The following is a 27644-nucleotide window of genomic DNA, read 5'->3' as shown; positions in this document are numbered from 1 at the left end:
ACGCGTGTCGTTGACAGGTGACAACCGACGTAAACGTCCCAAATAAATTGGCGAATAATTGCGATGTTGAGGCCGTGAAAGGTTAATTTCGGGACTGGTCGGGTGTCTTGGTGCGTTTTAAATATCATACAGTCGATTCGGGGGGCCGTTCGAGTGAAGCAGGCGCTGACGCGTCGTTAAGGCGTGTCTGCGGTTCCGTGCACTGTTTGATGTTAAAAATAGTTCTTAATGAAATTCCTAATGGATTTTATCATGCCGCCCCTAAAAATAAGCAAGTGCATGCCGGACGAGGCGCAGTCGAGGACTAACAGCATTTTTTTACCGACCACCAGCAGGAACACGCAGCACATCTGCAGGACCTACGTCTCGAAGGTGCTGTCCAACCTGAACGACCTCAGACTGAACAGCAGATTCTGCGACGTCGAGATCATCGCGGAGGACAAGATCTTCCAGGTTTGTAAGCTTCTCTCCTAGACTGGTCGGTACAGAGATTCCTGCAGGCCCACCGTGCCGTCCTCGCCGCCAGCAGCCCCTACTTTCAGGCCATGTTCACGGGGGGGCTGTGCGAGAAGGACCAACACTCGGTAGAGCTGCACGGGATTTCGTCCTACATATTTGAAATCCTGCTGAATTTTATCTACTCGGGTGAGGTCATCATCACCCAGAACAACGTCCAGGAGTTGATGGTCGCAGCGGACATGGTCGGCCTGAGCGAGATAGTGATGGGGTGCACCGAGTTCCTCATCAAGGAGCTCCACCCCCTCAACGCCATCGGGATTTATGGGTAACTAAATGTCAATGGCTGTAGCGACATACACAGAGTGGTTCAAAAAATTGACACTTGAAAAATTCATACCGATTTCAATATGGGATAGTTACTGCGTGTTTAATTTTTTTTTTTGCGATAACGCTTAATCAATACGTTGGCCTTGAGAGAGTGAGCAATTGTTTTGTGTAAATGTGAAAATACCGCTTCAAGGTGGAACAGGTGATTACGATTGGCATTGTGTAATTAAGAATATTTATTTTTTGCGGGCGTTGCATGTAGAGCGCGTAAATACGAATCATTTTTAAATTTAGGTTCGCCGACGACCACAACTGGACGGAACTGAAAACCGCAGCCGTGCAGTACATAGAGAACAACTTCCCGAAGGTGTGCAAGGAGGACGAAGTGTACGACTTGCAGAAGGACACGATAATCATGTTTCTGTCATCAGAAAACCTGAAAATCGACTCGGAGTTTCAGGTTTTCCAGGCGGCGCTGCGCTGGATCAACCACGACATCCTGGGCAGGCGCCAGTTCGTCTTCAACATACTGAAGAACGTGCGACTCCCGTTGCTTCCACTCGGTAAAAAAATGATCGATCGAATGCCACACGTGCTCACCGTTTTCCCCAGGTCTACTGGAGAGGGCCATAACCCAGTGCAGCGACAGCAGCCTGAGGGTGGCCCTCAAGTCCATCCACAACGACCTACTCAACAGAAAGGGCTGTCTGGTCCCGCTGAACGTCACCCCGAGAAAGTGTGCCAAAAAAGACATCTACGTGATAGGGGGGTCGAAGCGGGAGCTGCACAGCGTGTGGGACAGGGGTCTGGAGATGAACTACGTCTCCGTCGAGAAGTTTAACACGTTCAGTAGGTCAGCTTGAGCGACTTGCGCCTGTTGATTTTGTTTATTTTGGGGGTTGCAGGGAGTGGCACAAGGTGCCGGACATGACGGTGAACAGGCTGGTCCCGGGGGTGGCCTCGCTCAACGGTCACATTTACGTTGTGGGGGGCGAGGAGGGGTCGTCGATTCTGTCGAGTTGCGAACGCTTCGAGCCCCAGACCAATCAGTGGACGCAGGTTGCCAGCATGGTGGTGTCCAGGTGCGAATTCGGGTTGTGCGCCCTCGACGGATATCTCTACGCCATGGGGGGCTGGGTGGACACCGACATCAGCGGCTCGATCGAGCGGTACGACCCCAAGATCGACGAGTGGAGGCTCGTGGGGACCCTCCCCGAGCCCAGGTTCAGCATGGGCCTAGTATCGTATGAAGGTAAGGCACTACCTTCTTCGGTCTTCGGTAATAAATCCGACGCAACCCTCCAGGTCTCATCTACATGGTGGGCGGTTGTTCGCTGAACCAGCGCAACCTCCAGGACTTGATGAGCTACAACCCGTTCTCCGGGGAGTGGAAGAAGCTGCCGTCGATGTCCGTGGCCCGCTTCCAGATGGGCGTGGCCGTCCTCGACGACTTCCTGTACGTCGTGGGTGGCACCAACAGACAGCAGGTCCTCAACTCCGTCGAGAGGTACTCGTTCAAAACGGTAAACCTTGCGGTGTTGCGGGAGTCGAGGGTGAATCGGCCTGTTGCAGAACAAGTGGAGCACGGTGCCGCCCATGTCGGTGGAGAGGAGCGGCCCGGCGGTGGCGGCGATGGACGGGCTGCTGTACGTGATAGGGGGGGCTCAAACCCACGCCACTCCATTCTACAGGGCCCAGTGCACCATATCTTCGGTCGAGTGTTTCGACCCGATGACGAATTCGTGGGCGGACTGTCCACCCCTCTCGGAGACGAGAGCGGAGGCGGGGGCGGTGGTCATATGATCTCGATTTTTGCTTAAGGGCGAGTCCTAAACAGGTGATAAACACATAACGAAGTAGTTACCGACAGCATTTGTTCGCGTTATGTTGCGTCGTTTCTCGGGTTCTGTTGCCAAAGGAATTTTATTTAAGACTAATCTAGCGGTTTAGACCAAAGAGCATAACCAGTATGCATTTATGTGGATCTCTTTCTCTTATACACCTTTATTATTTATACAGTCAAGTTATATACAGTGTGGAGCACTATAAATCTAAGGGTACGGTCGTCGAAGACACTAAAAGGGGCTCGGTCTACACTTTATCCTTACATGTAAAGTCCTCCGATCGCATTTTATCCGTTTGGGGAATTTCTCGACGAAACGAGTGACGTCATTTACCTGTCAAAGTTTCGGCGGGAAATTCAAATCCCAACGAGAATCTCATCCAGTCTTTATTGATAGTGGCTAAACGCTTTGCTTTGATTAATGACTACATAATGAGCATTGCCGTTGACCAATCTTTAAGAATAACAAATAAAGCGATTAATACAAATCGACACGTTTTTATTTAAAATACCTCACTCTAAAATATCACAATTCGTAAAGTATAAATAAAATCGTCAGAATACCTCGGAAAACGGCATAAAAACGGCGTGTTTGAGCCAGTTGGTGTTCTGCAGCGTCCTGTAAAGAGCCACAGGAAGCGCCGGGAACAGGGATAAAATGGCGCAACTGAGATCCGAGTCGGTCAGATTGGTCTCGACCTGGTGGTCGTGGCAGTTCTTGACGAACTTGAGCAACCCGACGACGTTGTTGTTCTCGGTGATTCTCACGTTGGGGAATTTGTTGGCGACGATCTCGTGCCAGTCCAGCTTGATGTAGGCGTCGGAGAAGGTGTCCACGCTCCGGTGGAGCTTCTCGACGTTGATCGGTAGGAGGTAGCCGTTCTGGTTGATCCCCGAACAGCACAAGATGAAGCTCCACTTCTTGGAAGGCGGCCAAAAAAAGGTGTGTCTGAAAGGGGGAAATGACAACGGAACGCAACCCGTGCGGACCACTTACGACAAGACCTGCTCTATGTTGGGCCTCTCGTTCGAATCGTTGAGCATCATCCACAAGAGCAGGTCCCGCAGGTCCAGATTGCGAGCGTTCAGTTTCGGGATGCCCCTCTGGATGTTCTTCAAGATCTCCTCGGTGTCGTCCCCGAACGGGTGCTTCCCGTAGGTGAGGATGAAGTACGTCAACATCCCGGCCACCTGGATGTCCGATTTGAGCGAGCACTCGACGATCGAGCTGTTCTTGTAGATGTCGAGGGTCTCTTTGGCGAACCAGATGAGCGAGCTCTTCGGCGCCTCGATGATCTTGTACAGCGCCTTGTGGATGCCGAACTCTGCGATCTTCACCATCCCGTTGAAGTCGATGAAGATGTTGGAGGGTTTGAGGTTGCCGTGCACTATCGGGATCTCGCACTTGTGCAGCACCATCAGCCCGTCGAGGAACTGCTTCAGGATCTGGATGGCGGTCAGGCCGGGCATGGTGGTGGCGCTGCTCTGCCGCAACAGTTGCACGTATTGGGCCATCGTCCATTTGCACAGAGGCGTGGCCAGGATGAGCTCGTTGCCTTCGTACTCGCACGCGAAGTAGTGCAAGATGTGGCCGTCGATCAACCCCAATAGAGGGTCGACGAGGGTCTTGATGATCTTGCCCACCCAGCTCTCGCGGGGGATTCGCTTCACCGCCAGGGGTTGGTTGTTGATGTCCAAGCCCAGCTCGACCGCGTTGAAGTTGATCCCTGCCGAAATAATGTAATTGACTCTTTGTTCCTTCGTGGAGATTCGAATCTCGCCGCCCAAGAGCTTCTGGAAGGTCTTGCCGTTTTGCAAACTCGAAATCTGCGACTTGAGCCTTTTGGGCATGTACTCGGAGATCTCCGGATAGTGCAGCGACTTCTGGTACTTGGTCCTCAAAGGGTGGTTCAAATCAGAAATGCCATAAATCTTCTGGTGGTTCTGACCCTCGTCTGCCTCGTCACAAATCGACATTGTCGAATTGATCAAGTGGAACCCATTAGCGATAGTGTTGAGCTTTGCTTCAATCTCTTTTCTCTTGTTCCTCAACTGAGACTTCCCCACCAGAGACATCTCCCTGTAGTACAACTCCACCGGAGTCTCGCTCTTGTAAGTCTCGATAAACGACACATCCTCAACATCGTCGATTATCTCGATCTCCACGTCTTTCCTCGGCTCTTCAAAATTGTTGAGCACGTTCTGCACGTGTCGTATCACGACCCTGGCATCCATTTTTCCATCAGACGTGGAGTACTTGACGGTGAAGTTCTCCATTCCCGCAACGTAAGACAAAATCTTGATCCCTCTGACCTCATAATTGAGAATCAGAGATTCGATTTTGTTCAAGGACTTGAGACACTGGTTGAGATCCTTCTGGGCCAGTTCTTTCACAGACTTGATCAACTGTTCCAAATTCTTCTGGAGCTCCTGGATCGTCTGTTTTTCTCTTGTTTCGAGACTCTTCAAGTGGCGGTTGTAGAGCCAAGGCACGTGTTCTACAAAATGGAGTTACGAATGCACAAGAACCGGAAATACCCACCGTTCAAATCCAAACAGTTGCAGCTTCCTGTCAGCTTGTCGCTCTCCCAGTGCTCGCGGTACTTCTGCACGATCATCTGCACCAACTGCTTGAGATAGTCGACGACGACGTTGACCGACCTGTTAATATTCGTGTCAAATTTTTGCCCCCCAGCCGCCTCCCTGAGATGGTTCATCGCCTGGGAGAGCTTCTCCTGATCCACGGGAAAATCTTTGCACGCGTCCGCATGCGCCAAAGTCGAAATCTGCTTCCTCCACTTCGGGAGGACCTCCACATCTGGTTTTGTCTCCCGACTGTCAACCTCGCCGTCCAACAGGTGCTGAAAAGACGCGACAATCGGATTCTCAATCTCCTCCGGCTCCAAGAAGAACTGGAGCTTCTCGACCGGCTCGCTCTTCGCCGTTGGAGCTTTCGGCGGTCGCTGTTGGTTCAGCTTCTTCCCGTTCAGGTTGAGTCTTTTGCTGAGCTCCGCGCTCTTCATTTTGGTCAACTTGGCTTTGATGGCTTTCGACCTGCGCCTCGACTTCTTCGAGTAGTTGACACCGTTGTCGCTCTTCTTGCGCTCGTCGGGATTCTTCTCCGAGGAGTCGGTCGCGGGCTGGGGCACGATGTCCAGACTCTCGAAGGCCCGTTTCATCTTGCGCTTCTTGTTCTTCAGCTAAACACAAAACGGTTATTGGGGAAGCGAGGGGTTGGGATAGGTACAATCTTGAGGCGAGTCTCGTCGGCCGTCGAGGACGTTTGGGGGTCGTCGAGGAAGGAGAGGATGACGGTGCTGTTGTCTTCCAGGAGCTTGTTCCAGCGCTCGTCGCTGCTGAAGGCCAAGACGAGGAGCGTGAACGCGATTTTGGATTCTTCGTTGCGGTTCCGGAGGATCTCCGCGACGACGTCGACGATCCCGCTGTCGTAAAACCCTTCGGCCATTTTGGTGTGCAGCTCGGGTTTGTACCCCGCGCTCTGCTCGTTGTAGAAGAGGACTTCTTCGCACACCTCTAGAAGGAATCTGGTGATGGTGGGGTTGTCCAAACGTGTCGCCATCACCTTAAACGAGTTGTTTACGCTGCGATTAAAATTCCACAACTCACCTCTAATAGTTGTCCAAACACGTCGCATTCCACCAATATGCAAATCCCTTCCTGAATAAACTGCACCGCAAACTGTATGATTTTGATTAGCATCTCGGAGGTTGCGCAAGAGATTTCCGATTTCTTTGCGGTTGCAATTATCAACTCCAGGCGACGTTTCAGGTAGGTGTCGAGCGACGATTTCTTTTTCAGTTCCGCGATTATCTTCTCCGTGGCCAAAAACGGCGGCTTGGAGGCCTTCATCGAGGCGGAGATTGCGTAGCACAGGGTCATCCTGCCGTGGTTGTCCTCTTTGAGGGTGTCGGCCCCCGCCTCGATCAGGATATCGATGATGGCGATGTTGTTACGGAAACAGGCGAGCATCAGGGGGGTCACCCCGTTGGAGTTCCCCGCGTCCACGTTGGGCTTCAATCAAACGAATGAGCTTGGTTTTGGTGAAATGTGGCGCTACCTTCTCGGTGAGGAGGAGTTTGAGGAGGTCCTCCCAGTCCCTCCGCACACACATGTGGAGCATGTTGTGTCCGTTCTTGTTGGTGAAGTTGACATCGATGAAACTCACCCGTTTCACGGCTTTCCACAGGTTGATCATCGACTGTTCGTCCCAGAGCTTGTGCTCCAGGGCCAGGATCAGGACGTTGTCGCCGCTGTCGGTCTTGATGGTGGGGTCGGCGCCGTTGTTGAGGACGTACTCGACGATGTCCAGATACTTGTACTTGACCGCCCACATCAGCGCGGTCATGTTGTTCTGGAAGCGAGGGGTGAGACTGGAGTTTGGAGGCGGCGGGAGTTACCTGTCCGGTCTGGTTGACGTTGTAGCCCTCCTTCAAGAGCTTTTTCAACAAGTCAAACTTGTAGAGGAACGTGGCGGCGATTACGAACGGGACGCCGGTCTGGGCGGTACAAGGGTCAGTCCGCGAGGTGGTCAAAATTTTTGACTTACCACGTCTTTCATCTTCATGATCGATTTGATCTCTGCGATCTCCTCGTTGCTGAAATACGCATAGATTTTTTTATTGGTGATGGCGTCTTTGCTTTTGGTCACATCGCTGACGGGTTTGGCCTTTTTCTTCCCTTTTTTGGTCTTGGATGACATGAATTTTTCGCCGGTGACGTACAGGCTACTTTGATGGTGTCAAAATGAAAAACGGCTTTAAATAAATAGAAACTTTTTACAGGATTTATTAAAAAAATGTTAAATGTAACTCAGTCAGTCGAGAATTTATTTATCACAATACATATATTCCTATTGGTGTCCGTGTTAGGTCTCGTCCACACCTTGTGCGTTCTCTTCTTGCGCGTTATCACAAGAGTCCTGCGCCCCCGAGCTTGCATTGTTCATCGAGAGAAATTGTTAAAATAGACGTCGAATCGATCGAACACGATTTTAGTTTGACTTTAATTCAATCATTTCCTTGTCGAGTCCGCACCATCCTGAAGTTTGCGCAGTACCCATACCACAAAGAAAACGTTCTTTTTTGGTGGAATTTGTATCGAAAGATACAATTTACGAAGTGTTTTGCTGAAACATGGCTGTTTTCAGTACGATTGAAAGGAGAGAAATGTGGAAGAGGTATTATTGACTATGCTTATTGAGAGCTGCTACATGCGCAACAAAAGAAGTGAGGTTATGTTGAGATATTCCCCATTTCGATATTTCTTCTTTACTAGTGATATTACTGCACAGCTGATATCGTTAAATTAATAAAAACTGAAAGCCTCCAGTGATTTGATTAAATTTGCATTGCTCTAAATGTCAAAACTCCTCTAAAGTTGGACGAGTTTTTAACATTGCCTTTCAAAATTTTCCAGTTGTGGTTGTTTCGTTCGTTGTGTTTCTCGTTTTGTTGTTGCAGATGGGCTTTTCTAGATTCCCGAAAAGGTACAGAAAATAATACTTCTAGAAATTCGAAGTAACAGGGTGCAAGAAAAGTGGGGTTATGTTTGACGATTTTTAATTTCGCGTGTGGGTGTTGACGAGAAAAATAAGCTTCAAACGTCAGTTTGGCCCCATTTATGGAGAGAAAGTGCTAATATGTTAGTTGTCGGATCGACGGGACACAATTTCATTCAGGTTTTACTTTTCAACGACATTGCGGGTAAACATCATTGAGGAGTTTTTTCCAGATCGAATATAATTAGTATTTCCACAAATTCGTGGTGTCTACCAGGTAGTCTGCGGTTTGGATTTAAAAGGACGTGATAAAATGGCGGAACACGTAGAAATGTGAGGTTATGTTTATGGGTTTCCCGTTTCGGGCGTACCACGATTAAATGCCGGTGATTACTTTGATGGTGTCAAAATGAAAAACGGGTTTAAATAAATAGAAACTTTTTACAGGATTTATTAAAAAAATGTTAAATGTAACTCAGTCAGTCGAGAATTTATTTATCACAATACATATATTCCTATTGGTCTCCGTGTTAGGTCTCGTCCACACCTTGTGCGTTCTCTTCTTGCGCGCTATCACAAGAGTCCGCGTTTTGCTCCTGCGCCCCCGAGCTTGCTCTGTTCTGCTCTTGGTCACAAGAATTCGTACTATTCTGCTCTTGGTGACAAGAATTCGCACTGTTCTGCTCTCGGCCGCACGAATTCATACTATTCTGCTCTTGGTCACAAGAATTCGCACTGTTCTGCTCTTGCCCGCACGAATCTGTACTATTCTGCTCTTGGTCACAAGAATTCGCACCGTTCTGCTCTTGGACGTCGGAATTCGTACTGTTCTGTTCTTGGTCGCGAGAATCGGTAGCGTTCCGCTCTTGGTTGCAAGAGTTCGTGCTTTGCCCACTAGTGTCACTAGGATCTCGATTCACTTTGAAGTTGGGGAAGAGCGTGGTGTAGGAGGGTGGTTGGTCCAGGTCGTCGTAGTTCGGAGGGCTGGGAGTGGGTTCTTCGTGGGGGTTGATGATCAACACCGTCGTCGGTTGAGTCTGCGACATCGGAGCATCCACTTCTGTCTTCTGCTTCCTGAAGCAGCACTCCCACAATCCGCAAAACATCAAAACTGTCCCACAGATGAGCATCCCCAACATGAGATAGCCCCAAGGTCCGTATTTCGAGAGCACTTGCGAAATCGAGTCCGTCGCTTTGGGCGGCCTCTTCGGCGCGTTTCCCTGGGTGGTGGTGGTGGTGGTGGTACCTGGAAGATCTCGATCAACCCCCTGGATCATCTCCCCCAAAACTACTCACTTTCGGTTTTAGTCTCGTCCTTCCAGTCCCTCCAGCTGAAGAAGGTTCTCTTCGGGGGGTGCGACGTCGCCTGCTGTTCCAGCTTCTCGTGGAGCCACTTGTTGTTGGCCAGTTCTGGAGGTTTCCACTTCTTGAAGAGCTCCACCGCGAGTTGTTCCAAAGACGTGGGGGCGAAGAAACTCTTTTTGCAGAGCTTGTCGTCTTCGTCGCTGGTCGTGGAGCTCTTGGGGCAGTTGGGGAAGCCGTTGCAGGTGAGGGTGTCGGCGACGCACATCATGGGGTCCCACCCGATCCTCATGCACGTGTGCTGACCCGGTTCTTTGCACACTTGACCTGTTTGGATGTCATTAGCAAGGGAAAAAAGCAGCACGAGTGTTCACCTTGTCCCACTGCTGTCAACACGAATTGTCTTCCTCGAGCAAAGGCCGGTTTCTCCGGCGGGTTCCACATGATCCTGAAGTCGGAAGTGAGCAGGTCCACATCCGTCAGAGCGTTGTCCGAGCAAGGGTCACCCTTCCACACCGGCACCCGCGGGTTCTCCGGCAAAAACTGCAAACGAGAGGTTCTAGTCGCGTTTTGCACCTCGAGATGGCTCTTACTATGCTCATCACGCACGGCGGGTGCTTGGTACCGGATGTGTTGGGTACCACCCGCTTGGTTTCCACGAACTGCATGTAGATCACGTGCGTTTTGGGCGCCCTAACGCGCAGTTTGCACACGCTGCTGGGTTCCAGGGGAGACAACGTGACTGTCATTGTTGATGTCTCGCCCGATTTGGTCAATTCTATTTCTGGTTCGGTACCACACAGATCCACACTGGCGCTGATTGCTGTAACAAAGAAATGCCAATCGGACTGTGTCACTCGATTCAATATTCATTAGCGACGACGTGTTAGAGCCCGTGCGTTCAAGGACGGATGCCGCAAGGCTCCCCTATTGGACCGATTCTAATTCCCCCAAAGATTTTTCCAGCTTGGCGGAATTGGGCAGAGCTAAGTGACACCCACTCGGACAACTGTCTTGGAATTGTTTATCTCCGGGTTATTTTTTGGTGAATCACTAATTAAGCCTCACATTTCTAACGAGTTTCGTTCTAATTTTAGAAGAGCTCAAGTGCTTTTTTGCGACGCACCAGGTTCTTCGCGACAAGTCTTCACGAAGAGTTCGAGAAAACGTGGCAAGGTCGCAACCTCTTCTTGCTCGTTATTGACCCAATTCGATTTTGACCAGCGCGCGACCTTGAATCGCAGCTTATCAATTTTTGTGGTGGAAGGCCTCTGGCCAAGCCTCGACCGGTGCGACTCATTGTTTTCGTATTTGATTTCAACTGGCTCCAGTGAGTCATTACGAGAAAAAAAATTATTTATCGTTTAGTATTCGACAATAGAAAAATGTTTACTATTATTACATCTCATTGTTTGAAAAGCGTCCAAGGACGCGAAAATCGTCGCCGCCTTGTAGAAAGTGAGATTAATGCGTCGCCATTTGCTCGGTCGTCCAAGATGGAGTCCCGATTTTTCGAAATCGTCGCCAATGCGTCACGACAGAGGGAAACTCCGTCTAAAAGTGGAGAGAAAGTTGGTCCCGGAGAAAAACGCACCGTGTGTGACCGCAAAATCTGCGTTCGAGAGGAAAATCCAACAGTGCTGAACGTGATTTGCAATTCAATTATGACGAATCGATTTTTTGTCGGGGGAAAAGTACCGGCGAAATCGAAAACAACGCCGATTGGGCCGTTCTGATCGCCGAGTAATTACGGCGCACGCGGTCCGTTAGTACTACCGCTACCGCGTACTACTTAGAGACCAACAATGGACATAATTTAACAATAAAACGGTAACCTGAAAAATGACCGTGTGAAATGAGCACCGTCGTGCTCATCAAATCCGCAGTGATCCCGAAATTACTGTTACCTGGTGGAATGAATGACCTCCACAGGTTCATACGCACGTTCCCAAATCAACAACAAACCACTCGATAATGTCCCAATTGGGAGTGGAACGCGTACAGCGAAACGCAATTAATCCGTGAGTTCCGCCTTTGCACAACCCACCGCTTTTTTTGATTCAAATTTGCCGCCCTGTCATCCGTTCCGGTGCCACCCAAGGTCACGGGATATCCGCCTGATCACTTTTCGTGTATCGAGGTCGGAATGGTTGCTCAAAATTGTAATAAAAGCGACTGATAAGACAGGTGAACGTGCGCCAACTTCATTTCGTATGCAGTCCGCAGGCTATCTTCACCCCGGATTCAGACCGTGAAGAGGGAAGTGTCGGGGGCCCAATGGGTTTAAATAACACTTGTCAGTCGCCATTAAAAAAGATAGCGGAACGGTAAACTTGTTTGGTGTTTTTTCTGGAGTATCTAGTGCAGGCGTGACTCCTGACCTTTCGTTCCTATCGAATTTTGTTTACTTGGAAAGTAAAAATTCGGATCGACAGCGCGCGCTCACCAAAACAGATTGATTAATAGGTCACCAATGGAAATAATTGGCCGAATTGAATCGTAATAACAGGTTCACCTTTCACGAGTGTGACCCTTATTTAGATTTTTTCTCGACTGAATCGTTATTGAGGCGTGCGCGATTCTTTCCTTGAACGCACGTTCAAAAATGAACGCTTATCAGGCGACGCAAAAAATCTTCTCCGCGCTTGCCTTCGACTCGTTCGAACCAACAAATCCCACCATTGGAGACAAGAAAATTGTTGTACGCATCAACAGTGATAACCCCACAGACGCTTCATGTAAATATTGCCGATAAAATGTATTTATTTATGCGGGACGACTCAATTTCGACTGAGCTTTATCGTCTGAGCTTGATTCGAAAGTTTCCGCATAGAGTATTTTTTTCTTTGTCGTTCATCAACACAGATTTTGGTCACAACAAGCTACATAATCGATAAATCCTTCCATATCTCAACAAAATACAATGTAACTCGAACTTGATAATGAAACAAACAGAATTTCGAAAACAAAAAATTATCGTTTTTGGATCCAATTCAAAATTACCGCCATTTCCCCACTTGTCTGGACCGTCGTGAAGTTTGCGCGGTACCGACACCACAAAGAAAACATTTCTTTTTCGCTAGAATTTCACTTTATGGGACAATTTACAGAGGTGTTGGCTCAAAAACAATTAATTGCAGAGTGACTGGAACGAAACGAAGGTAAAACAGGTGCCGAGTTGTGACTTGCAAGACCTACAACATGCGCAACAAAAAGTGAGGTTATGCAGACATCTGTGCCGAATAATTCTTAAGGTTTCGTTATCTCAGACAATACAAATTGCGATCTACACCAAAAAGCATTTGGTCAAAATTTGTTTGTTCTAGAAATCATTCTGTAGTCGCCAGTTTTTCGAATTGTTGTTTCAAAATTTTCGACTCAATTTTGTCGTTTTGTTGCAGATGTGCTTTCCTAGCGTCCGGAAAATAAAACTCGCAGAAACTGGGAACAAGAGAGCGCAAGATTTGCGGAAAAAGAGTGATTATGTTCAACATTTTCAATTGGTGTCAGTTCTGACGACAAAAATTAGTTTCCAACGCTTCTTTGACCCCGTTCATCGAGAGAAATTGTTAAAATATTAGACGTCGAATCGATCGAACACGATTTTAGTTTGATTTTAATTCATAATTTCCACCATTTCCTTGTCGGGTCCGCACCATCGTGAAGTTTGCGCAGTACCGCAGACCACAAAGAAAACGTTCTTTTTTGGTGGAATTCGTATCGAAAGATACAATTTATGAAGTGTTTTGCTGAAACATGACTGTCTTCAGTGCGATTGAGAGTAGAGCAAGGTGAAAGGGGTATTGTTTATGCTTATTGAGAGCTGCTACATGCGCAACAAAAGAAGTGAGGTTATGTTGAGATATTGCCCGTTTCGATATTTCTTCTTTAGTAGTGATATTGCTGCACAGCTGATATCGTTAAATTAATAAAAACTGAAAGTCTCCAGTGATTTGATTTAATTTGCATTGCTCTAAATGTCAAAACTCCTCTAAAGTTGGACCAGTTTTTAAGATTCAAAATTTTCCAGTTGTGGTCGTTTCGTTCGTTGTGTTTCTCGTTTTGTTGTTGCAGATGGGCTTTTCTGGACTCCCGAAAAGGTACTGAAGATAATACTTCTAGAAATTCGAAGTAACAGGGTGCAAGAAAAGTGGGGTTATGTTTGACGATTTTTAATTTCGCGTGTGGGTGTTGACGAGAAAAATAAGCTTCAAACGTCAGTTTGGCCCCATTTATGGAGAGAAAGTGCTAATATGTTAGTTGTCGGATCGACGGGACACAATTTCATTCAGGTTTTACTTTTCAACGACATTGCGGGTAAACATCATTGACGAGTTTTTTCCACATCGAATATAATTAGTATTTCCACAAATTCGTGGTGTCTACCAAGTAGTCTGCGGTTTGGATTTAAAAGGACGTGATAAAATGGCGGAACACGTAGAAATGTGAGGTTATGTTTATGGGTTTCCCGTTTCGGGCGTACAACGATTAAATGCCGGTGATTACGGGCTCATTAGCGAGTGCAGCGTCGAATGTAAAAGCTAAAACTCGACAGACACCTCTGTTGCCAAGGGCTCGTTCGCATCCGACACGGTGGAAGCGGTTCCGCGATCCTTGCTCTAGGTGCGAAAAGTCCAACCGCGCCGGCCTCCAACCTTCGCAACCAGCGTCTAAATTTCTCCGCGAACCGTGAAAAATCGCTCTTCCCCCCGACCTCAACTTACACGGAGAATCAGTGGTCCGTGTGAGGACGTCTTCAGATCTGACTAGTAGGAGCGTGCAAGCCAAAATCGCAAATCTGCACATCTTGCGCGTCTTTAGGAACACTTCAGGTACACAAGCGTCGGTCTCGACTCATCAAACTAGCACTTTCACTGTAATTTTTGGCATTTTTCGCGAAAACCGGCGCCACGATCCGGTCGCACATCCGCACCGACCACTTGCCGTAACGTAGTGTTAAGGATTGGTTCTTTGAAATTGTAGATTGCCGGGTCGTGGCGAGTCACATGATACCCATTCTACTACTACTCTTGCGTCTACAGCGACGGCTGGATTGTCTCTCTCCTCGCAATTACCCGTCAATTATGCAACATGTGGGCTTCTTCGAACGAAGACGGAAAAACGGGGAGCGTGGCCAAAGTTCGAACCAAGCACTGGAAGAGCGAGCTGACGCGTTACCACCGTCACGTACCTCGACAAGCCCTCGGCCACGGTTGCGATACGAGTGGCCCTCACCGCGAATCCCTAATTAAGTGTCATTAGATCCGTGCGGATTGCGGCTAATGGGACGGTTTATTTCCACTGTGCCCACGAAGCGCCCAAATCATAACAGATAATTACATTCACAAGGCCACTGGACACCAAGAGATTTTCTAATTATGCAGATTCGGTTTAAAAATAGCACCGAATCACACGCTCACAAAATTCAAAGAAGTTGTCTTGGACAAACAGTTCCAGGTGGACAATGCAAGGTTGACCACATTTTTTTTCCATCAACTCACATAGACTGTCACACCTCACATGTGTATAACTGGGTGCCTACCCGCCCACAAAAAATATATGCGAAAACCACCAAAAAATTTTTATTTCCCTGCATACATCATCACACTTAAGTCAATATTTTTGTTGTGACTTTATTGTCACTGTTACTTCCCCGTTCCAACAAAATTTCGTAAATTCGTCATCCACGATTCACCGAATATTTTGTTTGAACACGGTGCCTCACTCGAACCTTTTGTGTCGTTTGTTTTGTCCTGCAATGTTTAATTTTTGTTGCGTAACAGTGCAACACCGATCGATAGATAATAGTTTTCCACGTGGACTGAGCTATCGCGACTTGTGTTTACTCAACTGTCCAATTCAATGCCACTGCCTGAATCGGTAGTTTTCCTCGGCGGTTTTAAATTTAATAAATCACCAATCCGGAAGGGGTAATTTATTAAATTATTACGAGAGGAAAAACGCCAGGGGGAGATCAGTGCATCAAGTTGTTAATTAGATTAGTTATCAATTTCTATTATTAGCACCTTCGATGTTTTTGTCGAATTGTTTTTCTCTAGGAGTCGTTTTGTTTCGACGCGTATATAAATGTGCAAATTTAAACAGGTACAACGACAATAAAATTATCTAGCTAATAGTAGGTTTCTCCAGTGCTATATGCACTTCACCTTGAAATTAATGTTTGAACGGTTGGCATACATAATTATTTTTTATTGCAGTTGTGTTAACCGAATCGACTGGTAACGTTTTTTTTTTAGTTTTAAGAATAATAATTAGAGACAACGTAGCTAGCTCAAACAACAGGTTTGGGGTCACAGATAAACACGGTACAAGGAAACTAATAGATAAGACGTAAATACAAATAAATTATTATTCACAAGCAGGTACAAAAATACTTAAGACTATTTACGTAACGAGGCAGTCTTCCGAATAGACTTAATAAATAAGGCACAGGTCCGGATAAGAAGTCGCTTTGGCTTAGGCGATCCTCGATAGAGTCTCAATACCCTGAGAATTTTCCAGTCGTCACTCGTCGTAATACTTCTTCAGGAGTTATCACTAGACTATCACAATGTGCGATTGGCGCCGCTCGCCGTAACACCAAAGATAATCTCTCGAGTCGGGTTAGAACCGGAACATTGAAATTTATTGCTCTCGGTCCTTATCAAGCAATAAACTCTCCACCATTGTTTTCTTATTTGCCTCATCACGTCACTCTCGACCGATTGTTTTCAACAGTAGCAACCGCCGGAACGAAATCGCGTCCCGACGCGCTGAAATACGACGGTGGCGCGTCGTCCCTCGTCTCCATCATGTGCCCCAGAGCGTGCACCGGCACCACATAAATGTCGTACTTGCTCTTCTCCTCGCCGCGCTCGTGCCTCCCCAGACAAATGCTCTCGTACGAGGGTGGCGCGAACTGGTCGTAGGACGGCGGGGGCGTGTCGGGAACCGTGGGAGTGGCGGGCGCGGGCGCCGACCTGTTGCAGTTCTGGCTGTTGCGGATGGCCCGGCGGCAGCACCACTCCGAACAAGACACGATCAGGAAGAAGATGATCAAGCCGCCGAAAGACGCCACGTACCAGACCACCGACCACGAGTCGAGGGGCGTCGAGTCGTTGTTGGCTGAAACATTGTCAAATCAGTACGGGGAGGTAGAGGGCGCTAGCTACGGCTACACTAGAGTATTTACCTCCAGTGTAGGTGTCGGGGTGGGCGAATGGCAAAAACATTCGACTGGGAGGACCTGGCGAACGAAGAGTTATTAGGGGCGGGCACGAGAAGGTACTAACCTGGGGCTTTGGTCGCCTCGACGGGACGCACGTTCGTGAACATGTCGTCGTCGGGTTTGTCGAGGTCGTCGAGGAACCTCTTAGTTTCGTAGGTGGAAAAGTCCATCTCCCAGTTCATCGGTTGGCTTCGCTCGTCATCTGCAAAAAACCCAAATCAGTACCACCAGAACAATCATCGATATTTCCAGGGTTTTTGGCTTTGTGGAGCAAAACCGGTGCGCAATTGTCCGGCGAGACTTCCTTCACGGTCTGGAAGTTGGTCACCTTGAGGTTTTGACAGGAGATCATTAACTACCTATTCGGTACAAATGACGCTGAAAAATTTCCTCGACGAGACACCGGTTTGACGCGATTTGAAACAGTGAAGTCTCCACCGAAAACGTAACAAGCTCGGGATTAACTCTGGACTTTAGAACAATGAAGTGTTTTATGACCAAGCACAATCACATCCAGAGGCGAGAGATTACACCAAAGTCGAGGAGGTTCAAGAGTGGTTAGGCCTCTGAGCGATGCAAGATCAAGGTGAGGCTCAGAAGAGACAGATCTGGGATTTGCTTAAGGATTTGGTTGTGCAACGAGATTACGAGTGTAATCGCAGAATAATGGTCTGGTAAATCACATTTAACGGTGGATTTTACCGTGAAGCGATCTGATTAACAGTTACGTCAACAAATCTGTGTGGGATCAGGAGTTCGGTAGTAGATTTAAAGACCTCTTTAATTACCAATAACTAGCCTAAGTGGCAATAATCCGCGGCACGATGTTGGCACGCGTTGTCCTGCTGCATCGATATTGATTCGGAGGATCAATTGGTCTGACCCCATCAGTTAAGATTCGCCAGTGAAAATATTACGCGGCGAGTTTCGAATTTCGCACAGCACAATGGATTTCCGAAAACTCCAAAATAGAAACGAAGACCGCAGTGTCAACAAACTGGTGTTATAATTATCGCAGACGACCGGCCGCAATCATAACAATTGTTTCCCGTGACTAATGTAATTCTTCGTGTGTTATCTCGGCGAGCCGCTTCCCAGGACTGGGAAAGTGCAGGACAAAGAGTTCCAGTGAGTCAGAAATTTCCAGAGGAACGAAACGTCAGGAACAGGATCGTAAATCAGGTTGTGACACTTTGAGCAACAACAGGATTAGGGAAAAGCGGCGTCGAGTCTTGTGTCAACAGTGTCGTACCGAATTTGAAATATTTGTTGAGTGTCAAGAGGCGAGTCTGAAAATAAGCGGCGGCGCTTGGCAGAAGAGCACCAAAACCTTTGGATTAAAATAAGAAACGGTTTGTTATTTTAACGCGAACCCGGGAGCACCGCCGCGGAGATGCAATTGTTGGGTCGAAAATAGCCAAAAACTCACCGATTCGGTGCAGGTTGTAGCAATAAATCCCGTTGATGCACCACACACTCGCCACCACCAACCAAGTGCACGGCGAAAGACCCATTTCGACGGACGCGACCCAGACACTAGTCCACCACGAAGCGCACACTTTTTATTAAACGCGCTCCTACCGTGAGTGCGTGCTTTGAGAATGGAGTAGACGGCGCGATCCGGTCGGTTTTGTACTCACCTGGCCGCTCTTATCAGTGCGATGGTGTGATAACGATAGTGTCGATGGCGTTGCGTCAGCGATTTCTTCGCGTTATCGGGTCCTCGACGGGCGGTGTGTGTCCCTGGACCCGGGGCCGCTTTCCGCCGGGAAATCGTGCACATGGCAACTCGCGCCGATTTGCAGATCTGTCGATGGACGAGCGGTGCAAACGCCGCCGAAGGAATGTGGACGTCACGGGCGCGCCGCAACCTCCCGGTTATTAATAGTCGGGAAATTTTGTTTTCCCGAGCTCGCCGCACTTAGGACAAGATGTGTTTTGCCGATTCAGGGTCAGCGCTGAGGTGTGGGTGGGCGCCTGAGGACGCTTTCCAGTGATGAAGAAAAACTCCGAGAAGCTCCACCAGGTTCCGGGTACTGATGCGTGAATCATCACCATCACGATTCTGATGATTCTGGTTGATGTAATGTTGCAAAATTTGTGGGTTCGCATTGTCTGCGTTTCGAGGCCATTTGTGGTCATTTGCATTGCACCAGTGACGATTGCCTAACTGCTGTGCACTTTTTCTCGACTCGACGCGAATTGAGACTCTTCAAAATCCATAAAATCGTCAAAGTCCAAACTAGACGATTGTTAGTTATCGTTTGGAAAAATTTTTTGTTTGTTCCATTGATTTTCCTTTACGCGCGTAGTAACCACGAAGAATCGTTATCTTCAATTAACTTATCTCGATCGTAGCTAATCGAATGAACAGGTTTAGCTCTAGTTACTCAGAGTGGGAACGTTTCTAATTCGACTGGATTAAAATTGCTCAGAAACAAGGCTCAAGACTTCAAGAGTTTTATTAAAAACTGGAAAAAAACAAGAAGAGTCATAAAACTTTTATGTTTTCTGCGTCAGGCTTGACGTAAGGTGCTAATGTTGGCTTGAGGCTGTCTGTCCGATAGAGTTAATTGCTCCATCGTGCGGCAAGTGGTGTCAGGTCTGGCAGCAGCTGAGGCTTCTTCACTGTCTTGAGTGTAAATTTGCTCCGGCTTGACGACAGAAGAGCTCAAAAGACGTATTGGTTGAGCTAGCAGCACATGACCGAATAGTTGCTCCATCGTGTGGCAATCGGTGTCAGGTCTGGCAGCAGCTGAGGCTTCTTGATTGTCTTGAGTATAAAATTTACTCCGGCTTGACGACAGAAGAGCTCAAAAGAAGTGTTGGTTGAGTTAGCAGCACATGACAGAATAATTACTCGATCTTGCGGCAAGTGGGGCCAAATCTGGCAGTAGTGGAGGCTTTTTGATATCTTCTAGTAGTTTAAAATTTGCTCCGGCTTGAGGACAGAAGAGTTCGAAAGAAGCAAAATAGGTGTTGGTGACAGAAAAATTGGTCGATTGTGTGTCAAGTGGTGTCAAATATGGCACTAGTGGAGGTTTTATATAACATTCGTTTTGGTCTGGCGGAAAAGAGAAAACAAGTGGTGCTACACAAATCTATCTTTGGTTTGATATTAATTATTATCACTGCGTAAATTCGATTGTGTTATTTTTAGCAGAATGCACTTCTGATAGCTTTCGTACGTAAAGCAGATAAAGACTATTCTGGGGTTTTTCTCAGTTGATAAAATTCACAGAACAATCATTACGTGAATTTTTAAAGAAAGATAATGAACCTGATGGATGACAAAGGAAGTTTGTGGATTAGAGTCAGGAGAAAAAAATATACAGGGTGTCTCAAAATTCGCGAATTCCGAATTCAGAGCGTTGTAGGGGATCACTTCAGTAGTCCAGATATGGAAATAAAAAAAAATCGGGACTCCCCCCATCAAGATACATTGGCCTGAACTGGGAATACAGGGTGTCGCAAAATTAACGTATTCCAAGTCGGGGGTCTTGTAGGGAAAAATCTCAGGAATCTCGAAAAAATAAAATCAAAAATACAGGGGGGTCTTTACAAAGATATATGGGTCTGAAGGTTCAAACTTTTCATCATGTTTTCTTCAAATAAAAAATATAAATGGTTGACATTCATTTTGAAATATGGTGAGGATGATTATGTAAAATATTAAAATATAAATGAAAAGAGATTTCTTGAAAAAACAGCTTTATCTCGAAAAAATAAAAGTTTTATTTTTCCAATTTTTGTTCAAAAAGGAACTACAACAAAGCTAGAATATTAATCAGGTACTTTTGAACAAATATTGGCAACTTTGATATTTTTTTCAAAGTGACAGCAATTTTTTTTTAACATTTTTACTTGGTCAACAGGATGTCCCCTACTAAGCCCCGAACTCGGACACCCTGTACCTGCTTCCGGAAGAGCGAATTTTTTTTCCTAAGTATTTTTCGAGCTCCACTGGGTCCTTCCCTACCACACTCTGAATTCGAAATTGGCAAATTTTGAGACACCCTGTATGTGAAATCGTATGTAGGAAAATCCTGTCAAGTTTTAGAGACTCTTTCTCTTTTCTCTCCAACTGGAAACAATCTAGATCCTACTGGGGAACCTTGAGAACCACCCGTCTAGAATTCTTTCCTCATGGTCCACTGTTCCACAGACTGATCACTCTGTTGTTTGGTTTTTACATTTTTGAAAATCTACCAAGAAACAATCTGTATGGTGTACCTATCATCTAAAATCTTGGAGAGTTTTCTTGGAAACAATATAGGTCCTCTTGGGGAACCTTGCGCCTCGTATTTTTCCTAACGGTTCACTTTTCCATAGACTGATTACTCTGAAGAGACAAGTTTTTTTTGACAAGAAACTGATCGCGTGGTGTGTCTAAAATATTGCAGAGTTTGGTTGGAAACAGCCTAGGTCTCGCCGGAGAACCTTGCACCTCCGCCTGTCTCTGAATCGCCCACAATTCCGCGACCTGAGGGCCTTGTTTGTCTGATTACTCTGAAAATAGACAATAAATCAAGAGGTTCAGTCCAGTAAACAAAAAAACAAATTTGAAGTTGTTTGTCGGTTGTTTATGCACCTGCCTATCTCGCACGGAATTTTTCCCCAACTAGACGAAAAGCACTTTTCTCCTTTTCCTATTTTTAACAGAACCGTTATCGAATCTACTTTGCTCCCATCAGTTACACTTATTTATCTCGACTAGTACTTCCTGGGCTTATCTTGCGCGGAGCAAAAATACGCTAGCACCTAGTGCAAGGGTAAGTAAAGGTTCTCGACCTCCGTTCTGTCACAATCGCGTGTTTATCTTAGTGGAACGCGCTTTGCGCAAATCATACAAAGATGTCGCAAAGAAGCACAACACTAACAGCTTAAATGAATTGTTTCAACAGAGCTGGACAGAACGGTGTGCCGATTACGACGCCCTTGAGCCACGCTATAAATACCAGCGCGGATTATTAATAAAATTATTTATCTAAATTAACGCGATAATCCGCGAAAACATGTTTGGTGGTGTTGCGGAGGGTCGCCACGATTATTTCGCTGTTGTGGAGGGTCTAATTATAAAAATTAGGTCAATCACTGTTTTGAAATCGAACAATGCTCGAAAATTTGGATATCGCGAATTGATAACAGATAGGGGACCTGCACTGGGTTACCGCGAATGACGCAACATCCGAATGCAAATTTCAGACGCCTGGGGGATTAGGGATTTTCGACAGCGAGATTATCGGAAGACGATAAACCTGTTGTGTGTCGATTCCTCTAAAATGACGCCGATGTATGATAGGTCAAAGTGCACGAGAGTCCCACGCGTCACGCTTTGTTTGTCCAAAGTTTCCGTCAGTTGGCCCCGATCTGGGCCCTATCGAAACCGTGTGGACTGCACGTCCGACACACTTTTGGCCAGGTGTGCCATTTTCGATGCGAAAAACTGTTCGTTTGTCTCGGTACGATGTGATAATACGACCTGTGCAGAGTCACGCAAGGATAAATTGGAAACTTGTGGAACAATAAGTACGAAATAGAGATTAGTCATTTCTGTTTACTACAGTTGGAGTGTTTGTTTTCTTATTTGGAGTCACATGTTGTTTGGATAAACAGCAAAACGGGAGCACAAGTGTACTGTTTGCACCTGTCAACGGGACATGCCCACCGGAGCGTCCGGTCTTTGTTGTCAACAAGTGTACACATCTTGGGACTATCTCGTTTTCGACGTATTGTATCCATTGATGTTTTGTTAGTCTCATTTAGATAATCTAAAAATAAATTGTGACGTCCTTCGCCGGTGTTAATTTAATTTTCCCAAACAGTGCTCGTTTCGCCGGAACTCCCCTCAACTGTGCTTCACGTGCTTCAATGTAAAAGTGTGTTTGTCGACGGCCGGGTTAACGAAACTGACTTTGTCTTTGTGTCAACAATGGCGGATTGCCGTCGTAAAGAGCTCACTTATCAGGGTCAATTGGGGAATTGTTGCGGGACAGGACTGGGGGCGGCGGATTTTCGATGTTTGCGCGACTGTCGTAATTCATCGAAGGTTTATCGATTAGGTGTTGGAGTAGGGAAGTCGACAGTCTGCCGACGCAATTATTGGCTATCAAGCGTTCAAAAATAACTGAATGCACACTTATAGCGATAAAACACGAGTGTACGCAAACAAAAAAAATTGATAAGGAGTCATTTCGGTTTTTGGTTGGAATAATTAGTCTTTAGAGAAATAGGTCGTGAGGAAACAAGACATAGGTATTTTTGATTTTTTTCCAAGGGAGCAAAATTTTGGAAAAAGTCAACAAAACAATTCAAAACTTCCTAAAAAGTGTTCATTGGAGTCATTTGAGTATCCTATTTTGGAAATTTCATGTCTTGCAAGGGGCCAAATTTTTGGCAAAATTTTGAAAATTTTCTTCAAATTCATTTTACTTGTTTCCTTTTTTAATGGTTCAAAACTGCTGATCGCAAACTAAATTGGAGTTATTTGTGGTGTTTTAAAGGTGCAGCTGTTTTGGAAGGTACCAAAACTTTGGAAATGTCGTTTATTGGCGGCCCAACAAAAATTATAAAACTTGTTTTTTGTTAGTTTGAAATTTGTCAAAATGGAAGATTGTTTAAAAGTTCTTTCATCAAGGCGTCACAATTAGGGTCAGGACTAGAATTCACAGGTCAGGTTGGAATCATTTGAAAACTGCATTTTAAGAAATTCATCTCCTGAAAGTGGTTCAAAATTTTACAAAATCCTAACAAAATTTTTGAAAATTTTCAAATGAATTTTAGGAAGTTCCCAAGTTGAATAATAAGACATTTAAATATCGTACCTGAAAGGGGCCCAAAATTGTCCAAATTTTGGAAAAATTTATTGTTCGATACCTCCCTAGAAAGTGAGTCTGCATCCATAGTTACCAGTGGGTGAAGGTTTCTCTTTCGTTCATTTCACTTTTGCTCATCGTTTTTCGCTCACGCATAATGGAAATTCGATTTTATGAAAAGAATTTATATATTGAAAATAATAAGTAACAATAACTTGAGGCGCACAATTCCACACGACTCTTGATATACCTACGATGTCTCGTGACATAACTGATTTTTGACATTTCAATCGCACTTCACAATTTTTCAAAATCGCCCAAAAATGTTATCCAAATTTTTTAATTTTTAAATTTGATTAGAATGATGAAATATTTTGTAAAGAATCGAAACTATTTAATATTGACCTTGAACGCTTGGTATTTCCAAAACTGAAGAGACGTTATCATCTGAGGAAATTTTTAACTGTTTTACCAATTTAGTAAAAACTACCACAAATTTCCATTTTTTTTTTTGTGTAAAAAACTTAATTTGACTCTATACAGTTAGGCAACCAACAATACAATGCCCGAGTATTACTATATCGGTTTCAAAAATATCAAAATCAAAGCAAACAACAAACAATACGTGGGAGTCTTCATTTGAATTTGTTTATTTAGTGCTTTTACGACAAGTACTATCGCCCAATTTTGAATCATTTATGAACAGTACAAGGTACAACTTACCAATCTTATATTCCCATAAATGGGAAGTTCAAGATTGATTTCTAACAGACGTAAACTGGGCCAATCCCATTAAACCACTCGTTTGGTCACAATAAATCGTACAATTTGTATAAATAATTGATTCTTTGTTGCACGTTGCAACCCGAAGGCGTGCCGTATCAATTGCATTATTATTTATTAACCATTCAATCGACCATTGTGACATTTAAGTGACATTTTTCCGGAGAAATCGTGAATATCTGCAATTTTTGCGGTTGCCTGCAAGTACTGACACTCAGTACCGCTTCTAGCTATTTGCTTAATTAAAAAATTCCACAAGATCTTCTTACGTAGACTTGTTCCAAAGTGCGAAATAAGAATACGACGTTTTTAGCATCTGCAAGAGGGTAAACCTTGCTTCAGATCCAACAGAGTACTCTTCAGTACTTATAACAATGAAGAGCTGTTAGGACATTAGGACATTAAAGAGCTTGCCCAGTTGTCGTTTACATTAGATGATTTTACAAATCAAGGGGAGCTTGGGAACTCAGGAAGAGAGCAGCACCCATTTTCCTAGGTACTTATTAGTACTGCGATGTTTCTTTCTCGAACTGTATGCCTCTAAGATTCCAAAATATGTATTGTAGTTGTCCGCACCGTTACGTCTTGACTGGGAGCAGGTTTGAAGATAGTACCACGCACCGGTACCATCCTTGGTCCTCTGCCAATTTTGTAAAATGTGTACCAAATTCGCACTTGTGGGAAGAGTTGATTTGTACCGACAAAAACAAAACGGGATCTGTCTTGTCAGACTATTAATTTGACGGCAATGAATATTTGTGGTTTGGTGCAAGTACTGCAACATACATAGTACATACTGTCTCTAGCTGTTTATTGAAGTTAAGAATTCTTAAGAATTTTCTTATGTGGACTCGTTATCGTTTTAACAATCTGTAAGAGTGTAAATCTCGCTTTAGATTCAATAGAGTAGGTACTCTTCAGTACTTATAACAACGACGAGTTATGGGGACATGAGTCTAATAGGCACAGCGTGAAGGAAAAGAGTTTACTGAGTTGTCATAAGACGATTTTATAAATCAACAGGAACTTGGCACTCAGGAAGAGAGTTGTCACCCAGCTTCTCAAGTACTTAGTACTGCAATGATTCTTTCCCGAAGTGTATTTCTTTTTTAAAAAATCTTTCGTACTTGTCCACACGTTACGTATGGACTGGGGAGCGGGCTTGAGGCCAGCACCACGCACTGGTACTATCCTTGGTACTCTGCCAATTTTGTAAAAAGTGTACCAGTTTCGCACTTGTAGGAAGAATTGATTTATACCGGCAGAGACAAAAAGGGATCAGTCTTGTCAGACTATTAATTTGACGGCAATAAAGCGTCATATAATTTTGTTAAATAGTTGATGATGGTGTAGGTCTTTTGCAACACATGGGCGTGGCCATCAGCCGCTCGGTTCAGACATCAATTATTGAAGATTTCGATCGATGGCAGAGGACTTTCAAGTGAAAACCTTCTTAAAATCATCTTTTAGGAGCCGAATTGACTGAAGTTTTGTTTCTTTGTACCCACTAGTGGGACCCGGTACTTATTGCATACGTCTTTCAATAAATAAACCCTTTCAAGATATCGATTTCTTAAGATTTTCTTCGGAATAAAAAAACCACACCATCCTCTCGTTTGCTTGGTACAAAGATATCACTCGATTTCACACTTTTTGAACCCTTTCTTCCCTCCTAATCCCACCCCGAGGCGCACATTCTTAGTATCGACCCTTCCACGTGTTTTATTTAATTTTTCTCTACAACTGGACCCATAATTATCATTCCGTGTCATTAATTATTCACTTTATAATTATAACACAAGAGTGGTATGTTTTACGCACGCATCTCTATAAATTAAATTCTCACCCCCCAACTCGACCCACTTCGGTCAAACTTCTACCATGAGTATCGCAATTCTCGGGGAAACTCTAAGCTACCTCCGCTTCAATTGCATCTGGCCCACGAAGGACCAAGAGTTGAATCCTGACAAGTACTACCATGTGAAATTGGTCCTGATGCTCCTGTCCTCACCGATAATACTAATTGGGAGTACTCTGCACCTGATCGTGTCACTCAAATGTAAGTACCATTTTGTCCCCGCAAAGTACCAAAAGAGGTTCCGCAGCAAACTCCAACAACATCAGCGAAGACTTGATCATGATGATCGCAGAGGTCGGGGTCTACTACTTCATCGCGATATTCGTCGGGTACCAGAAGCAAATCGCGCAGATCTACGTCGACTTATCGGATTTTACCAACTTCGAAAAACCACAAAATTTCGACAAGGTGAACAGAAGGTTGTCGCTCTTGTCGAAGATGTACAAATCGTTCATAGACTTTGCCATTATAAACGTCTGTTTGTCGCCTTTCGTCAGCAAGAGGTTCTGCGAGAAGCTGAACCAAGAAAGAGAGTTCAAAGAGATCTGCGGTTTGTTGGCCACAACTTGGATGCCCTTCAATATCGACGTTTTCCCCATCAAGCAAATTTTCTTTCTTTTGCAACTCTACACCGTTGTGTTTACGATGAAGGGGGCGGCTGTCATCTCATTCGCCATCATGGAAACAATCGAGCATCTCGTGCTGAGGATCAAGCATTTGAAGTTGATGTTGAACGAAGCGGTCAGTACCGAAGACGTTACGACGAGACAGCAACGATTTGCGAAGTGCATCGAGTACCACATCAACATCTTCGAGTACTCGTCGAGATCCGCAATCCATTGTGATTACCTGTTGTGTTTTAGCATTGGTAAAAGAATTGATGAGCACTACACGATGTGCTTGTTCCTTCACGTGTTGCTAACAGGCGCGCTGTTCGGTTGCATAGGCTACAGATCCATGGAGGTAAATTTAAACGGCAGATCTAAAAGATTCCACTTCTTTCTTTTCTAGACTTTCTCTTTGGATTCGCTTGCCATCTTCTTTGCTTGGTTGATGTCTCTCTGCATTGTCTGCGTCAGCGGGCAGCATCTCATAGATGAAGTACCACTCGATCAAAATTTTTGACTAGTGTTAATTTCGCTGTTCTAGGCTTTTTCTGTAGCCGATACTGCGTACAACAGCGAGTGGTACCGACGCGACGTCAGCTTTCAAAAAAGCATCCAGATTGTGATGATGAGGTCGCAGAACCCTATAGTGGTCCATGCTGGTCCTTTCACCTACGTTTCTCACGTGACAATCCTGACAGTAAGGATTTTTCCTTCGCTAGGAGCCACTCCTCGTGATAATTTTGTTGCAGGTATTTAAGACGGCTTACACGTATTTGACTCTACTCAGCGCGACTTCAAAATAATTTTCAAAATTTGTAGATTGAGTAGTACTGTAAAGCGTAGTCAATAAAATGGTAAAATTAGTGACCTCAAACAAGCAAACAATAAAAAATTTCAACTGTT

General features: G+C 45.4%; 5 protein-coding genes and 1 long non-coding RNA gene across 12 annotated transcripts in view; 3 read left to right on the top strand and 3 right to left on the bottom strand.

Annotated features, from left to right (window-relative positions):
• The first annotated feature begins 14 nt into the window (after window positions 1-14).
• Window positions 15-3117, top strand: LOC138125785 (actin-binding protein IPP). Its single transcript, XM_069041294.1, has 7 exons — window positions 15-453; window positions 501-784; window positions 1081-1349; window positions 1399-1639; window positions 1692-2038; window positions 2092-2309; window positions 2359-3117. The coding sequence occupies exons 1-7, from the start codon at window positions 229-231 to the stop codon at window positions 2587-2589; spliced, it is 1815 nt and encodes a 604-aa protein (XP_068897395.1). The 5' UTR covers window positions 15-228; the 3' UTR covers window positions 2590-3117.
• Window positions 3108-7687, bottom strand: LOC138125775 (uncharacterized). 2 transcript variants are annotated; one of them, XM_069041272.1, is made up of 8 exons: window positions 7197-7687; window positions 7048-7146; window positions 6708-7001; window positions 6257-6661; window positions 5877-6212; window positions 5172-5829; window positions 3627-5127; window positions 3108-3578 (listed from the first exon to the last, which is right to left on the bottom strand). In XM_069041272.1, the coding sequence occupies exons 1-8, from the start codon at window positions 7347-7349 to the stop codon at window positions 3185-3187; spliced, it is 3840 nt and encodes a 1279-aa protein (XP_068897373.1). In that variant the 5' UTR covers window positions 7350-7687; the 3' UTR covers window positions 3108-3184. The 2 variants fall into 2 exon arrangements, with proteins under 2 accessions (XP_068897373.1, XP_068897374.1); XM_069041273.1 differs by having other exon boundaries at window positions 6816-7001.
• An 895-nt stretch (window positions 7688-8582) lies between these two features.
• On the bottom strand, window positions 8583-14665 carry LOC138125788 (uncharacterized). Of its 2 annotated transcripts, none has more exons than XM_069041298.1 (5): window positions 14174-14665; window positions 10043-10272; window positions 9824-9992; window positions 9444-9776; window positions 8583-9402 (listed from the first exon to the last, which is right to left on the bottom strand). In XM_069041298.1, exons 1-5 carry the CDS (start codon window positions 14253-14255, stop codon window positions 8678-8680), a joined length of 1539 nt encoding a protein of 512 aa, XP_068897399.1. In that variant the 5' UTR covers window positions 14256-14665; the 3' UTR covers window positions 8583-8677. The 2 variants fall into 2 exon arrangements, with proteins under 2 accessions (XP_068897399.1, XP_068897400.1); XM_069041299.1 differs by having other exon boundaries at window positions 8583-9393; window positions 14174-14659.
• LOC138125832 (uncharacterized) lies at window positions 12263-13401 on the top strand. Its single transcript, XR_011157529.1, has 2 exons — window positions 12263-12664; window positions 12851-13401. It is a non-coding gene; the product is annotated as an uncharacterized lncRNA (long non-coding RNA).
• A 1136-nt stretch (window positions 14666-15801) lies between the features above and the next one.
• LOC138125815 (uncharacterized) overlaps window positions 15802-27644 on the bottom strand; it is a 53596-nt gene continuing 41753 nt past the window's right edge. Inside the window, exons 2-5 of one of the 3 annotated variants that reach the window (XM_069041350.1) lie at window positions 18107-18246; window positions 16742-16879; window positions 16642-16695; window positions 15802-16574 (exon numbers count right to left, since the gene is read on the bottom strand). In XM_069041350.1, coding sequence (XP_068897451.1) covers window positions 16156-16574; window positions 16642-16695; window positions 16742-16879; window positions 18107-18191 — 696 coding nt within the window. In that variant the 5' untranslated portion in view covers window positions 18192-18246 and the 3' untranslated portion in view covers window positions 15802-16155. Of the gene's footprint in view, window positions 16575-16641; window positions 16696-16741; window positions 16880-18106; window positions 18247-18317; window positions 18461-27644 lie in introns of those variants that run through there. The other 2 variants (XM_069041352.1, XM_069041351.1) reach the window with 2 other exon arrangements.
• Window positions 18646-27621, top strand: LOC138125793 (odorant receptor 4-like). 3 transcript variants are annotated; one of them, XM_069041317.1, is made up of 5 exons: window positions 18646-26334; window positions 26381-27096; window positions 27145-27234; window positions 27283-27438; window positions 27491-27621. In XM_069041317.1, exons 1-5 carry the CDS (start codon window positions 26157-26159, stop codon window positions 27542-27544), a joined length of 1194 nt encoding a protein of 397 aa, XP_068897418.1. In that variant the 5' UTR covers window positions 18646-26156; the 3' UTR covers window positions 27545-27621. The 3 variants fall into 3 exon arrangements, with proteins under 3 accessions (XP_068897418.1, XP_068897419.1, XP_068897417.1); XM_069041318.1 differs by having other exon boundaries at window positions 26381-26948; window positions 26997-27096; window positions 27283-27608; XM_069041316.1 differs by having other exon boundaries at window positions 27283-27608.

The sequence above is a fragment of the Tenebrio molitor genome, chromosome 3 (assembly GCF_963966145.1).
Source record: "Tenebrio molitor chromosome 3, icTenMoli1.1, whole genome shotgun sequence".
Taxonomy (NCBI): domain Eukaryota; kingdom Metazoa; phylum Arthropoda; class Insecta; order Coleoptera; family Tenebrionidae; genus Tenebrio; species Tenebrio molitor.
This window is presented reverse-complemented; position numbering and strand designations above follow the sequence as displayed.

Excerpts from the sequence above, each read along its gene's own strand:
- LOC138125785 (XM_069041294.1), top strand. The coding sequence starts at position 229 with ATGAAATTCCTAATGGATTTTATCATGCCGCCCCTAAAAATAAGCAAG. Across the intron at positions 454-500 it reads CGGAGGACAAGATCTTCCAG|GCCCACCGTGCCGTCCTCGC; the intron begins GTTTGTAAGCTT and ends AGATTCCTGCAG. Across the intron at positions 785-1,080 it reads AACGCCATCGGGATTTATGG|GTTCGCCGACGACCACAACT; the intron begins GTAACTAAATGT and ends TTTTAAATTTAG.
- LOC138125775 (XM_069041272.1), bottom strand. The coding sequence starts at position 7,349 with ATGTCATCCAAGACCAAAAAAGGGAAGAAAAAGGCCAAACCCGTCAGC. Across the intron at positions 7,147-7,196 it reads TCATGAAGATGAAAGACGTG|ACCGGCGTCCCGTTCGTAAT; the intron begins GTAAGTCAAAAA and ends TGTACCGCCCAG. Across the intron at positions 3,579-3,626 it reads AACATAGAGCAGGTCTTGTC|ACACACCTTTTTTTGGCCGC; the intron begins GTAAGTGGTCCG and ends TCCCCCTTTCAG.
- LOC138125788 (XM_069041298.1), bottom strand. The coding sequence starts at position 14,255 with ATGTGCAGATTTGCGATTTTGGCTTGCACGCTCCTACTAGTCAGATCT. Across the intron at positions 9,777-9,823 it reads GTTGACAGCAGTGGGACAAG|GTCAAGTGTGCAAAGAACCG; the intron begins GTGAACACTCGT and ends ACATCCAAACAG. Across the intron at positions 9,403-9,443 it reads GGACGAGACTAAAACCGAAA|ATCTTCCAGGTACCACCACC; the intron begins GTGAGTAGTTTT and ends GGGTTGATCGAG.
- LOC138125793 (XM_069041316.1), top strand. The coding sequence starts at position 26,157 with ATGAGTATCGCAATTCTCGGGGAAACTCTAAGCTACCTCCGCTTCAAT. Across the intron at positions 26,335-26,380 it reads CCTGATCGTGTCACTCAAAT|CAAACTCCAACAACATCAGC; the intron begins GTAAGTACCATT and ends GAGGTTCCGCAG. Across the intron at positions 27,097-27,144 it reads TAGGCTACAGATCCATGGAG|ACTTTCTCTTTGGATTCGCT; the intron begins GTAAATTTAAAC and ends TTTCTTTTCTAG.